General features: G+C 39.8%; 1 protein-coding gene across 5 annotated transcripts in view; it reads left to right on the forward strand.

Annotated features, from left to right (window-relative positions):
* SIDT1 (SID1 transmembrane family member 1) overlaps positions 1 to 15,933 on the forward strand; it is a gene marked incomplete at its 5' end in the record, with an annotated part of 85,656 nt that overhangs the window by 13,590 nt on the left and 56,133 nt on the right. For all 5 annotated transcript variants that reach the window (XM_081235385.1, XM_081235383.1, XM_081235384.1 and 2 more), the window contains 2 exons: positions 9,481 to 9,602; positions 10,615 to 10,785. In XM_081235385.1, the coding sequence (XP_081091511.1) occupies positions 9,481 to 9,602; positions 10,615 to 10,785 (293 nt within the window). The remainder of the gene's footprint in view (positions 1 to 9,480; positions 9,603 to 10,614; positions 10,786 to 15,933) is intronic.

The following is a 15,933-nucleotide window of genomic DNA, read 5'->3' on the forward strand; positions in this document are numbered from 1 at the left end:
CAGATCTAATATTATAGGTTGATTTATGTCCCCACCTCCAAAATATATGTTGAACTTCTTACCTCTGGGACCTGTAAATATGACCTTATTTGGAAGTAGGATCTTTGCAGATGTAATCAGATTAAGATGAGGTTATTAAGGTGGGCCCTAATCCAACGTGACTGAAATTCTTATAAGAATAGGGAAATTTGGGCTTCCCTGGTGGCGCAGTGGTTGAGAGTCCGCCTGCCGATGCAGGGGACACGGGTTTGTACCCCAGTCTGGGAAGATCCCACATGCCGCGGAGCAGCTGGGCCCGTGAGCCATGGCAGCTGAGCCTGAGCGTCTGGAGCCTGTGCTCTGCAACGGGAGAGGCCACAACAGTGAGAGCCCCGCGTACCGCAAAAAAAAGAAAAAAAAAGAAAAAAAAAAAGAATAGGGAAATTTGGACACAGACATGCACAGAGAATAGGACAGAATGTGAAACAGACACACAGAGAGAATACCGTGATGACAGAGGCATGAGTTGCAGTGATGCAGCTGCAAACCAAGGAACCTCAAGGATTGATCATCACCACCGGAAGCAGCAAGAGGCAAGAAAGGATTCTACCCAGAGTCTCAGAAGGAGCGTGTCCTCGCTGATATCTTAATTTCAGACTTCTAGTCTCTGGAACTGTGAGAGAATACATTTCTGTTGTTTTAAGAACCCAGTTTGTGACACTTTCTTACAGCAGCCCTAGGAAACTCACACACCTAATAACACGGAATCTAGGCTGGCACATTACTGTCCAGTGCAGTACTAGCTTCATCTTCATATTTCTTTTCCAGGGAAGAGCAATGGAGAAATGAGTCATGTTAATCAGACCAAAGACAATGTAAAGTTTTCCAGCTGGCTGCACATGCGCAAGGTGGGTGGGGAGGTGGGCAGGCTATAATCGGTGAAGTTAGTACAAGCAGGTCAAGCACTAATAGGGACAGACTATATGAGAGTATGTTTTGGAGACTGTTTGCCACTTCCTTGAATAGCAAAGAACCTGTACAAGGAAGCTTCTGGCAGTCCAGTGGTTAGGACTCGGCACTTTCACTGCCGTGGCCCAGGTTCAATCCCTGGTCGGGGAACTAATACCCTGCAAGCCACGTGGCCAAAAACAAAAACAAAAACAAAGAACCTGTATAAAATGTATAAAATGAGGGTTGTTGCTCAGAAGTGGGCAAACACAAACGCCAGCACATCACGGCTTCTTGATGATGATGATGATGATGGTGATGAAATATTTCAGACATATAAACAAGTATAGAAAATAATATAACACCAGTGTACCCTCAACTCAGCTTAGGAAACAAGAAGACGATTATAATTCCCTACTTACCTCCACCCATCCTCCTCCTTCATCCCCCAAAGTAACCATTTTAGGGAGACAGTTCTTCATAGGTCTCTTGATTTCTGCACATCTTACAGGAAGGCAATGACTGAAATTTTTCTACACTGTTCTTTCAAGGACATTTGTATAGTGAACACCTCAGAAAATAGAGATGGTGTCCCTATCTGCGGAAAGTTCAGGCAGGCTTTCTGCCCATGTTGTGACCAGACAAATAATGTACTTGCTTCTAACCCAGGAGTCTGGGTCTTCTATCAATATCTAAGAAACTGTGGCAACTGGGGTTAAGTCTGAGATCCTTCCAAGTTTTTGAAAACAATTATCTTGAATTTGGTGTTTATTAATTCCATGTATATATATTTTACTAAAGCTAGGTAGAAAGATAGATATTATTTTACTAAAGATAGATAGAAAGACAGACAGATATTATTGTTTTGCTTGTTTACGACGTTTATGTAAATAGGATCATACAACCTGCTCTTTCTCTCAATTTATCTTCTTCAGAGTTATCCACCCTGATCCATAGTCTACTTCATTTCATTTCATTCTTATTCATGACTTTGTGTAAACTCAGGAGTGGAAATGCTGGGATGTAATGTGAAGTCGTCTTCAGCTTTAGTAGATATTGCCAGCTTGTTCTCTGAAATGGTTGTACCGAATAACATTCTCGTAGGCAATATGCAAGAGTTCCTATTTCTCTCCATCCTTGTAAATGTGGTATTGTCATACTTTTGAGTCTTTACCTTTCTGATGAGTGTAAAATATTCTCATCTTTTCACATGTTCTTTGGTCATTCTTCTCTTCAGTTGCTGTTTACATCCTTTACCCATTTTTCTATTGGGTTATTGTATTTTTCTCTGAGTTTTCAGGATTCTTTATACATTCACAATACTGATATTTTGTCTGTTATATATGTACTACTACCATCTCCTATACTGTGGCTTGTCTCTCCCTTCATTTATGGTGTTTATATAGCTTCTTGATGTCACAGTAGAAGTCTACATCCACAATGGTGTTCAGTGGAGTCAGGGATTCAAAATGGTGATGATAGCATGATCTGACCAAGCATTGTGTGGAGACTGGGTTGCAAGAAGCTTGGGTTCTAGTCATGATTCTTCCACAGCTGAGCATCCTTGGGGAAGTCATATCACCTCTACGTCTTGTGCTCCTCCTCTGTAAATGGAACCTTTGGACTAGATGATCTCCCTGAGTACCTTCCCAGATGCAAGGTTCTCTAACGCCACGAGTCAAGGTCATGTGCGCCAGGCAGGCAACAGCAGGACCTATGTGAACAATCCCAACTTCTCTATAACTTGGGAAGTAACCAACTAGCTTCTGTGTTTTTTACTCTGACTCTTCCACATGGGTAGCCACTTTGTCCTCTGGGGGCCCACAGCACCTGCTCACATTGCTACTATAATATCATCACATTATGCTTTTGATGATAACACCATCTCTCTCTCTGACTAGATGATGAGCTACTCAAGGACAGGGTTCCCTTTAGTATATCCTTAGCACCTCCCATAGCTCCTGACTCAGTGACTGTTTGAAGAATGATGGAGGGAGCATGGCAGGGTAGGAAAGAGGGAAGGAAGGAAGGGAGGGAGGAAGGAAGGACAGACAGAAGGACCAAAGAACCTAAACACCCCCAAAATACACACCCAGTGAACATAACAGGGTTATTAAAACAGTTACCAAATAACATTTGTATTTGTTTGTAAAAAAAAAAATTGCCTTATAACGTTTGTAACATGAGGAAAAGGAACCATTAGCAAATACTATGGTAGCTATTTTACAAGTGGAATCAGTTTTTCAAGATCACACCAGAAAACAATGGTGTGCCTAATAATGGAAACCAGTAATCTCTGATTCTTAATCTGATATTCCAATAAAGCCTACAGTCTCATTATTTTAGCAAAACCAAACTAGATTTTGAATTAAACTCATTTTCACACTCTTTCTGCAGCAGAACTCTATTATTTGTAATTTTGAACTTTTCCCTACTGACATGTTCTAAAAGATTAAAAAGGGACTCTCTAAGCTTTAAGACCCTTTGTAATTGTGATCTATATAATATCAGAGATGGGAGTACTTAAATAATTCTTCCCTCATAGTTATAATGCAATTCCCTGCTTGTAGTAACATAGGAAGAGAACAAGATATATGTAATAAATGTGCTCTTGTTGTCATGACAACAGGAAGAAGCAACAGGAGGAAAAATCTTGGCTCTTAAGAGTAGTCTGGGGAGATTGGGATTGACATATATACACTAATAGGTATAAAATAGATAACTAATAAAACCTGCTGTATAAAAAAATAAATTAAATTAAATTAAAAAAAACAGAAGTCTGTTACAGGGTATCAGCGTCCATTATGTATTGTCAATACCTTCATTTAGTTTTGGCTTTACATGGCTTACTTCACTGCTGCAAATGTAATCCAACTTTCTCAGTTGCATATTGGCCTCTAGAAAAGCAAAGCAACATTTGAACAGGGCTTTTTATCCTTTCCCGGGGGTGGTGCATTATCTGCTCATCTTGAAAAACTGCCCAGTGTTTTCTATTTCCCACTCTAATTTTTTTTGGTAATTTATTATGCCAGTATCTCTGAGTTTTAATTATAATTAATTATAATTAGTAAGATCATTATTAAATAATAAAAAAAACTAAGTGGGTTGCAAGAGCCAGACCAGGAATAAAGGAGTGTGGAGATAAAGAGTGGAGTGCAGTAACAATCTGCCCTGCTCTGCTCGCAGCAGACCTCCTTCCTGCTGGCCCAGTTTCAGCCCCACCAGACACACTAGCTTCCAGACGTGCTAGTGACATTGGTGATCTCACGGTTGTGCATCTCATAATAATGGGAAGTTGGCAAGTTGCTGACAAGTGGGGCCATCTACTAGATGGTTTCTTTGAAACAGTACTTCCCAAAGTGTGGGCTCCAATCCACATGTATCAGAATCCCCTAGCATGCTGTTAAAAACACATTATTTTTAAGTTCTACTCCTCATCTGCTGAATCAGAAATGATGAGGGTGGGTTTGAGAGATTCAAATGCTAAAAAGCACACTAAAATTTGAGAATCACTGCCTTAGAGTGACGTGTAAAAAAAAAAAAAAAAAAAAAAGTGGAGGGAAATCCCTTCTGGAACTAAGTACCTAAGAAGGAAGGAGAAGACTGCAGCCTAGGTAACGAAAAGGGAAGCAGACAAGCAAAAGATGAAGCTGGCCTAGTTCACAGCTTTCCTTAGGTTTTTACCTCAGTTCTGACTGCTATAGATTTAAACCAGACAAAAGTGTGCTCTAAACACATGTGCTGTAAGTTGGTGTTTGTGTTATGAACCTCAAAAGTGAGCCTCCTTCTAAGTTAATTCATTTTGCCAGCACCAGAGATGCCAAAGGTGAAGTTTTCAGCTTTGCAGAAGAGCCAGGCAGGTAAACTAAATGCTAGAATACTGAGAGGTCCATGTCCACAATGAGACACCACTTCACACCCACATAATTACAATCTAGAAGACAGACAATAATAAGTGCTGACAAGGATATGGAGAAATTTGAAACTTTTACATTGCTGGTAATGTAAATTGCTGTAATGTAAAATGATGCACCTCTTTGGAAAACATTTTGACAGTTCCTCAAAAAGTTAAACCTAAGAGTTACCATGTCACCCAGCAATTCTCCTCCTAGGTATACACTCAAAAGAACTGAAAACACTGTAAAGCACAGGGAACTCTATTCAGTACTCTATAAAGACCCATATGGGAAAAGAATCTAAAAAAAAAAAGGAGTGGATATATGTGTATGAATAACTGATTCACTTTGCTGTACACAACATTATAAATCAACTATACTCCAATAAAAATTTTTTTAAAAAAGAAAGAATTGAAAACACATGTTCACACAAGAACTTGTTTACAAATGTTTCATAGCAGCGTTATTTGTAATAGCCAAAACATAGAAACAACCAAAATTTCCATTAACTGAAGATTAAACAAATGTTGTATATTCATTCAATTAGAATATTATTGAGCAATAAACAGAAATGAAGTATTGACACATGCTACAACATGGAAGAACCTTGAAAACATTATGCTAAGTGAAATAAGCCAGACACAAGAGAGCATATATTACATTATTCCATGTATATGAAATATCCTATGTGAAACAGGCAAATCCATAGAGAAGTTAAATTAGTGGTTACCAGGCACTGGGGGAAGAAGGGAAAGAGGAGTGACTGGTAATGGGTACAGGGCTTCTTTCTGGGGTGATGAAAATATTCTGGAATTAGGTAGTGGTAATGGGTGCACAGCTCTGTGAATATACTAAAAACTACTGAATTATACACTTTAAGAGTGAGTTGTGTGGTATGTTATCTATATCTCAATTTTTTAAAGTGACCAAGAAAAAAGGAATAAATTTGACTGCATGAAAAAATGTTTTGTGGTTGTCTGTAGAAAAAGCTAACTTCTATTTTCTTCTACTCACCCAGTACTTCTGACCTCAGATTTATGGGTCTTCCACACACTAAGCAATTTTGTGTGGGTGGGTATCCTACAATTCAATCCAGTTCTGACACTGTCTACCTGATGTTTGCATCACATCTCATAGGTTAAGGCTCAGTCCCACAAGACTGCCTACCTCCCACTTCAGCTGCTGATCACACGTCCAGGCTGTTACCTATGCTCTGACCAAACAGCTATAAATCAGAGGTTCCCAAGACCCCCTCCTCAGATTTGATTAATTTGCTAGAGCAGCTCACAGAACTCAGGAATACAGTTTATTTACTAGATTACTATAGTATTATAGTAGGATATAACTATAAAAGGATATAACTTAGGATGAGCAATATAGAAGAGGTGCATAGGGTTTAAAGTCCAAAAGTGTTCTGAGCACAGAAGCTTCTATCCCCATGGAGTTGGGCTGCTCCATCCTCCTGGTACATGGATGCATTCACCAACCTGGAAGTTCTCCAAACCTTGTATTTTAGGAATTTTTATGGAGGCTTCATCATTTGGGCATGATCAATTATTAACTCAATCTCCAGCCCCCTCCACTTCCTGGAGGATGGAGGTAGAACTGAAAGTTCCAGTCTTCTAATCATGGCTAGGTCTTTTGGGTGACCAGCCCCCATACTGAAGTTATCCAGGAGCCCACTAAGAGTCTCTTCATTTGAACAAAAGAGACTCCTGTCACCCAGAAAATTCCAGAGGATTTAGGAGCTCTGTCAGGAGTCAGGAATAAGACCAAATATTAGAACAAAATATGCCACTAGTGCTCTTATCACTTAGAAAAATACAAGGGTTTTAGGAGCTCTGTTCCAGGAACTGGGGGCAAAGGCCATATATATTTCTATTATTTCACAGTGGTATTAATATGCTGTATAGAGGTAATCAGAGGCCACATGCCCCCCCCAAGAGAGAGACACCCACTTATTTGATGGGATGGGGACATATCAGGGAAGACATCCCAAAAAAAGGACTTTAGGGTTGAGAAGGATATTGAAAGGCCAATCACTGGGGACAGAGCCCTTTTGAGAAACAGCAAGTAATTGGCCATGTGGGGGATTGGCAGGCAAAGAAACTAGAGAAGAAGGCAGTAATCAAGAAAAGCCCAGAGCAATTCAGATCAGTGGAGAAAAGATGGACTTGTTAATAGGTGGTGCTGGGACAACTGGGGAGCCATATAAAAAACAAAAAGATAAAATTAAAATCATTCCTCATACCATATGTTAGTATTAATCATGAAGGGATAGGCATTTAAGTATTAAAAATATGATACTAGAAGTATAAAGTACTAGAAGAAAATACAGGCCTCAGTAACCTGGAGTGGTGAAAACTTTCTTGAGTAATCCCAAATCCAAGGAAAAGATGGAGAAATGTATTTACTTGAATCTAGTCAAGCCTCTAGCTGCAACTGCCAGTTTACAGGAAACACAGGGGATAAAGGAACCTGTTCAATGACACCACAGGGTGCAGTCAGCAAAATCTAGTATGTGGGTGTTTTGGGTTTGTACTGCTGCTTTGTGAGCTGCTTTCTTTAACAAATAAATGCCCAAAGGCAGGGGCGGGGGGGGTTACCTTTAGATTAAAAGAGATTCAAAACACATATCAACCAAATGCAATATGTGGATCTTGTTTGTACTCAAAATTTAAAAACTGAAAAAAGCACAATTTTTTAAACAAATGAAGAAATTCAAACACTGTGTGGATATTGGGTGATTTTAAAGAACTATTATTAATTTTACTGAGTATGATAATGGTAATGTGTTATGTGGAAAAGAAGAGGCCTTATCCCTTAGAGGTATAGATTGAAATATTTACAGATGAAAAGGTATGATCTTTGGTATTTACTTTAAAATAAGCCAAAAAGGATGTGTGTGGAAAATGGAAGGTGTAAATGAAAGACAATGGTACAATTTTTAATAATTATTAAAGCTGGATAAGTACATGAGCATTCATTATTCTATTCTGTATTGTCATAAAAATACTATTGCCGTTTCTTTGGAGGAAAATCTGAAAATTCCCAGAGCCACTGAAGGCCTTTTCAGCAGGAGAATGCCAAGATGAAAGTGGCATCTGAGGGAGTATAGCCCTGGGGATAAGAAGACTAGATAAGGTGCTGTCAGGGAGGGTCACAGTGATAAAGGACTGGACTAGGATTGCCACTGGAAGGGGAGGGGAGGATCTGGGTGTGAACACTATGTAGAACTTGATGACCTATTGATGGAGAATGCTACAGAAGTAGGAATCAAGAGTGACTCGGGCTCAGAATAATGGCTGTGTGGTGAGGCCATTCAATAAGCAAGGAAATTCAGAAGAAATGAAAGTTAGGGGTGAAGGAAGTGACAGGTGCCACTTCAGACAGGTTGAGTTTGAGGTGCCTGTGGAACATCCAGAGCTTAGGAAAGAGGTCTGCACTAGAGACAGGGTGTTGGCAATGATCAGCTGCAGCATAATTTCCATGGAAACATGTAGAGCACAGGCACAAGAAAACGCTCCCTTGGTGAGCAAGCACTTCTTATCTAATTATAAATTACTCTTGGACGGTTTTAACATTAAAAAGCTAAGTGTCTTAATCAAGAATGATATAAGATATCCAAATAGTAATAATCTATGATTCCCATGCTATTCTGCTGCCTCTCAGTTTCCATTTTGAACATGTCATAGATCTTCAGGGTTTCACTGCAAGCCTTTCTTGCTTCAATTCTTTCCCCTAATAAGGTGTTTTCAAGAGAACACTAGGGCTTAAATTCATTAGGGGAAAAAAAAAATCTCATACGAGAGACCAACTTTTTCTTATTTTGCCTTTTTTCTATTGCCTATAGTATTATTAAAAAAAAAAAAAAACTGAAGGGGAACACCAAAACCATCTAGATCCAGGGGCACAATTCAATTTCCTGTCTTTTAAACAGCCATGATAGTGTTCAATCATTGGGGTGACACATGTATTCAGAAGAAGCCACGGATCTGCTGATACCAAAAAGCATTTAGTGTTGGGTATTGATCTATGCCTTGGAGCAGCGCAAAGAGAAGACTCTTCAGCCCCTATAGTATTTGTTGCTGGGGGAGCATCAGGCCATCTGCTAGACTTTAACACAATGTGGCAATAACATTTTGGTCTGAAGCCCAGAATGATTTCCCAAACCAAAATTAAAGTTTGTTAGCAACTGAGGCACTTGTAGGTTTTTTTTTTAAAGATATTTGTATATTTAGCATTTATATTCAGATAAGAAGAGAAGCACATCAGCATCTTTCTTTTTCTGTTTTGGCTCATTCTCCTAATCTTGTGTTGACTGCCCAATTCAAACCCCTCAGCCTGCCATTTGAAGCCTCCATAATTTGGCTTCACCCAAGACAACTTAAATCAAAATTTTGAGGGTTGGACCCAGGCATCAGTTTTTTTTTTTCATCTTCCCTGGTGATTTCATTGTGCAATCAGTGTTGAAACTGACTACGGTTACAATCTGAATGAGGAGAAGACAGCTGGGATATTTGGAGTATCTATGGTCAGCAGCAAACGTATGAATTAAAGTTTTTCAGAGCTTCAGATGGCAGCTATGATGTAACATGTCTGTGCGTGTGCATGCGTGTGTGATTTGCATTTCCTCTCTCTCTGCCCTGGCTCGCAGGTGAACGCCGTGCGGGTGTATGTGAACAGCTCCTCCGAGAACCTCGACTACCCGGTCCTGGTCGTGGTTCGCCAGCAGAAAGAGGTGCTGTCCTGGCAGGTTCCTCTGCTCTTCCAAGGACTGTAAGTGCATCTTTCCCCGACAGCTTCATTACATTTGTTTTCTTTCAATGTGCTAGACCTTAATTGCTCTTTTCCCTAGTGAAAGGAGAAATCAGACGTGCAGAATGTTGACATATTACGCATGCTAAGTGCAAACAGTTGTCGTGGTGCATGCGTTGACCGTTCAGCTCTGTTCAGTTTCTCTCCTCCTTGAGCTTCTGATAAGCACTCTGTCTAGATCTGTAGCACCCAGAAGAACGTTTAACATTTTAGTTCTACCCAGAATGTTCTGTTACTCTTGGTTGGTTAGTGGGTCATCCACCAAGGTCAGGGCTAGGTCCCACCATCAACTTCAATGAGTGATACCTCCCCCCATTCTTCATAATGTTCACCGAGTGTGCTTTCTTTATCCCATAATATTTATTGAGCACTACTAAATGATAGATGCTGGGGATACAGCAGTGGAAGACAACAGCGAAATCCCTGCCTCGTGGAATCTATATTTTTGCAGGGGAAGCTGTATAAGGCGCTAGAGCACTAACAAGAACAAACCAGAAGGCATGCAGACATGGGCACATAGTACAGTGTTAAATCATTTTTGGAGGTTAATACACGTGAGGATTGAAATACTGATTCTCTAATGCCCTGACTTGGACTCTGGGGCTTTCCGTATGTTCATTTAGCAAAAGCTTGAAGATTGGAAAAATGGAATCAACTGGTTGTTTTATCAGAACAGTTTTCCCTTCAAAATCTGATAATTTTCCTGACTGAATTAGGAGGATGATTTGGTAATGAAGACACCTAAGTGAACTGCTCAGCACTCAGCAATCCTCGTACCTGTGTTATAATGTCACACAATGTGTGCCAAACACAGTAGCTCTAAAATTACTATCAGTGGGTCCAGTATGAAATTTTAAATATAAGGACTTGGAAAGAAGTTCAGGGAGAAGTGAAACGAGACGTTCCTTTCCCTGCTCATTCATTGAGTGTCTTTCTCCTTCTCGCTGGCTTTTCTCTCCACTGGCTGCTGCAGATACCAGAGGAGCTACAACTACCAGGAAGTGAGCCGCACCTTATGTCCCTCAGAAGCAACCAATGAAACAGGGCCTCTGGAGCAACTGATATTTGTAGATGTCGCATCCATGGCGCCCCTGGGTGCCCAGTACAGATTGCTGGTTACCAAGATCAAGCACTTCCAGCTGCAGTAAGCGGGACTCCTTGTGGCCTTTCTCTGTTCACTTGTCTGCTCTTCCTGGCTTGTTTGTGCACAGTCCAGCTTCCTTCCTCCCAGATCAGCACTCCAGAAGGAAATCATCCACTTGGCGTATTGTCTTAGCAACTTCTGAGCTCTCCTGTGCACAGCTGGGCAGCAGGGCTTAGTCTGTGTAAGGGGGAAGCAGAGCAGAGGGCGGTGCACCTGACAGGTGTATCTGTTCCCGGGCATCTGTGAGGGCCCCCTCCTGTCTGTCGTCCAAGCAAGCGTGGCATCCAAGCACTAGTGATGGGTACTTCTGTGTCACTCACCAGTGCCACTCTCCTGAAGGAAGTTTTGGTGTTGTTTTAAGGAAGATCTTAAGCTATTTTTCTTACCCTTATTACTATTCCAGCTTTCTCCTTCTGGTTAGGAATGTATACAGGTTGAAAATAATATGTTATGTGGCTTTGTGCGAAAACTTATGACTGTTTCCTCCTTCTCCTTGCTCTACCATCCTTTGAAACCAAATCAGTCGGGATACAGCATCTCGAATTGTTTATATTAGATATGGAGTATAATAAATTCAGTGGAGGGCATTGTCTCTAAGGGATCTATTCTCTCCCAGAAGTTAGTCACATAAAATATTGCATAAATCTGTGTGCAAATGTAAACAGAAAGGCTAAGGTTATTCCTTAATAAGGCCAGAAACTTCGGGGAGTTTCCTGCCCTATCCTACTCTAAGTTCAAGTCTTCTCAAGGGTTCAAACCATTCCCTCCCCTCTCAGTGTTTTAAATAAAATTTTTAAAAATATGTCATTAAATCAGTCATACTAAAATTTTAATTTGTACTCATCAAAAGTTATCATTAAGAGAACAAAAAGACAAGCCATAGACTAGATAATATGTTTCCAACACTAACTAACAAAGGGCTCATATGCAGAATATATAAAGAACCCCTACAAATCAATAAGAAAACACTGGCAAGCTTTTGGCTGCTGTTCCCAGTATCACCCACCCTTCTGTGGCTCTGGCTTCTTCTGGGCAAGAATCTTGGAGCCTATGAGTCTGAGCACTGCTCAGAGTGGGGGCTGGCACCCAGGTGGGTGCAAGATTCAGACTCCGCTTCAGTGAAATAAATAGATTCTTTGGGGCAAAAATGAGGAGATCTCAGGAACAGAAATGATACTTAAGACTTTGACCTCTCACTAGAACTTTGGGACAGAGACAGAAGATCTCAGAAGGGGGATCAATGTTTATATTTACCCAATGAAAATAAATGACATATAAATAGACTCAAATATGCCAAGTAAAAGACTAAGAATGTCAAATGGGATTTAGAAAAAAAGAAAACTAAATATATGTTGCTTACAAGAGTACAATCTTTGAAAAGAATGTATAAATGTAAATAAAAGGATAGTAAAAGAAATACCATACTGATACTAAACAAAAGAAAGTTGATGTATTATATCACATTATACAAGATATTCCTTAATGCAAGGAACATTATTAAATATAGAGAGACATTCCATATTTCTAAAATAATCATTTACCAGGAAGACAAATTTAAATTCTAAATTTCTGTGTACCTAGTAATATCACGTCAAAATATACAAAGCAAAAACTGCAGAATGGGAAGAAGAAGTGTACAAATTCACAATCTTTGTGGTAGCCTTCTCTATAGCTAATAAAATAACAACCCCAAAATTTTAAGTGTATGTACAGGGTTCCCCCACTATGTGAAAGTAGAGTGTTCCTGTGAAACCTTTTATAAGCCAAATGATATTAAGCAAAGAAGCAATTACCTTAGGACACATCTTGCTAACAGATGCACAGAATAAATTGAGATAAAGCACAAAGGTTCCCAGACACAATTCACAGCTATGGCGGCTTGATGCTGAGATGCTGAGCGTAGTTCCAGGGAAGGCGGTGGCAGTGCCACTCTCACCGCTCAGGGTGCACACTGCAAAACAAACGCTGAACACTGTTTTCGCTTTTCATCTTTTTTCAGAAAAGCAAAAATCTTTGGATTTCTTCCAGTTAGTGAAAACAGATACTAAGGTAGCAAATTGGCATAAAGCGAATTTTCAAAAAGTGAAGGATAGCAGTATGCAGTACTTAGAACAAATATTGGCAAACCATGGCCCACAGACTAGCCAATGTTTTTTGTAAATAAAGTGTTATTGGAACATAGCCCTACCCATTCATTTACATATTGTCTCTGGCTGCTTTCTTACTACAGTGGCGTAGGTGAGTAGTTGGGACAGAGAAATTATGGCCTGCAAGCCTAAAATATTTACTATCTGGCCCTTTTAGAAAAAGTTTGCCAACACCTGCTATAAAAGAGCAGATCAACATGAATAACAAACTTGAGCTAATTAATGTATTTTGAAAACTGCATCTCAAAATGATAGAATGCCTAACCTTTTGAAAATATACATATCCAAACTTCTGGGATGCAACTAAAGCACTGCTTACAGGAAAATGTAAAGCTTCAAATGTATATGTCAGAAGAGACGAATGGCTGAAAATCAGTGTGTTAAGTACCCATTTTAAGAAGTTAGAAAAAGAACTGAAGCTTGTGTAAACTGCTTCTTTGTTGAAATTCTATGTATTTTATTTTATTTTATTTATCTTTTTGTGGAGTTGAATCCAGTCAATGTAACTCCTGAATGTACTTTTTTGGGGGGGGGCATCTTTATTAGAGCATAATTGCTATACAATGGTTTTTGGCTGCATTGGGTCTTTGTTGCTGCACGTGGGCTTTCTCTAGTTGCGGTGAGCAGGGGCTACTCTTTGTTGAGGTGCATGCAGTAGTTGCAGCACGCAGGCTCAGTAGTTGTGGAGCACGGGCTTAGTTGCTCTGCGGCATGTGGGATCTTCCCTGACCAGGGATCAGACCCATGTCCCCTGCATTGGCAGGTGGATTCTTAACCACTGTGCCACCAGGGAAGTCCAAATTCTGTGTATTTTAAAACATCATCGTCATTCTCTTGATTTCTATAGGTTTGTTATGATCCTTAAAATAAATTCTTGAATTAAATGCTTGAAAAAAAATAAAAAAGTAAAAGAACTGAAAATAAAATTCAAAGAAAGTGGAAGTAAGTACTAAAATAAGAGCCCAAAACAATGAAATAGAGAACAAATTAACAATGGACAAAATCAACCAAACCACAGGTCAACTATTTAAAATGACTAGTACTGGGCTTCCCTGGTGGCGCAGTGGTTGAGAGTCCGCCTGCCGATGCAGGGGACATGGGTCTGATCCCTGGTCAGGGAAGATCCCACATGCCACGGAGCGGCTGGGCCCGTGAGCCATGGCCGTTGAGCCTGCGCATCCGGAGCCTGTGCTCCGCAACGGGAAAGGCCACAACAGTGAGAGGCCCGCATACCGCAAAAAACAAACAAACAAAAAAAACCCCCAATAAAATGACTAGTATTATTTTTATAATTGTCTTCTAAAAAATAAAAAAGACAGGCAAGCCCACTGGAAAAAAAATAGGCAAGAGACTTAAACAGACACTTCACCAAAGAAACTATACAAATGGTCCAAAAATATAACCTCATCAGCCGTCAGAAATGCAAATTAAAACCATAATGAGATTCCACTGCACCTACCAAACTGCTATACTTTGAAAGGACTGACAACGCAGTTCCACTCCTAGTTATATACTCAACTCCTAGATACATAATTGTGCTATTCATTTGCAGAATATCACACAACAATAAAAACAAACTATTTCTGTACCTAACATGAATAAATCTCACAAACAAAATGTTGAGCAAAAGAAGCCAGACAAAAGGAATACACACTGTTTGATTCCATTTATATAAAGTTTAAAAACAGGTGAAACTATTCTGTCATGTTGGAAGTTAGGACAGTGGTACCGTCAGGGAGAAAGAAGAAGTACATGGCTATGTTTACTTAGTGAGAATTCTTTCAGAATTCTTTATGTCTTGTTACCTATATGTTTGTTACACTTCAATAAAAAGATTACTTTTTAAAAAATAAGAATATTTAAAATATATACTTTTTTGCAGCTTATTTTTCTGATCAGAATGTTCTGCTCTATTAAAAAGCTCTCCTTAAATTTTCTAAGGCAGTTTATTCTGAAGTCTGTAGCCAGTGGAGTTGTGGATATGAATCAAATATTTATCTTGGTCCTCTCTACACCCCTTGACAGTGTATACCCATAGATACAGATGGACAGATAGATTAATCAATGGTCAGAAGGATGGTGAAGTAGTTACAGCATTTTTTTTCCAAGTCCCTCCATTAATTTTGGTGTAGAAAAAAGGGATGTGATAATTTCAAGAGCAAAGAACCAGCCCCCCCCCAAAAGGCAGAAAAAGATCAATTATATGAGTCTCTAGGGGGGAGGTTTGAGCATTATAGTATATATATTTTTCAGGTTCTCCAAGTGATTCTAACGTGCAGCAGAGTTGAGAACAACTACCTTTAAGCAATCTCTACATGTGGTGCTTGTGTTTAATTGTTTTAATAACTAAATTTATTTGTGATATTAAACAGTATGGGAATTCGTCCTCATCATTTGAAGGAGGTGGCAGCACGTTACCCGAGCAGAGTGCATTTTGAACTTCGCAGAAGCCCTGCATTTACTAATCGGTCTCTGTGTGTCGGACCTGTTGCTGTCACCTGGTAGCAGTGTCCTTGAATTCTAGGGCTGGTATCTGTGAGGCTAATTAGACCCTTTGGAGAACTGAATTCTGTGAAACTGAAGCCATAAGGTCACAACTCTGTGAGAGGGTTATTGAATGATACGCATGTGGTGAAACTGCAAGTCTATTCCCTCATATTGTTTTCTGTTTCCGCCTCTCACAATGCGACCTGACCTCAGCAACCAGACGTGCAGAGCATTTCAAAATGCACACAGTTACCAGGGGTTTTATGCGAATAAGATAAGCCCGAGAAGAGATGGTAACTAAGATATATATGTCTCTTCCTCCCTGGCTCTGGATTGTCCCACACCAGCCTTGCTGGAAACTCAGAAATCCAGAGGATGATGGTAACAGGCAAGAGCTGAGGACTGTGGGGAGATCTGAACTCAGGTATTGAGAGAAACACTGAAGAATGAACTCAAATTTCCCAACATGGCAGGTTCTGTTGTATGTTTTTCAGTGGCAGACTACAAGTATTGT

The sequence above is a fragment of the Mesoplodon bidens genome (assembly GCF_964165515.1).
Source record: "Mesoplodon bidens genome assembly, chromosome: 5".
NCBI classification, from domain to species: Eukaryota; Metazoa; Chordata; class Mammalia; order Artiodactyla; family Ziphiidae; genus Mesoplodon; species Mesoplodon bidens.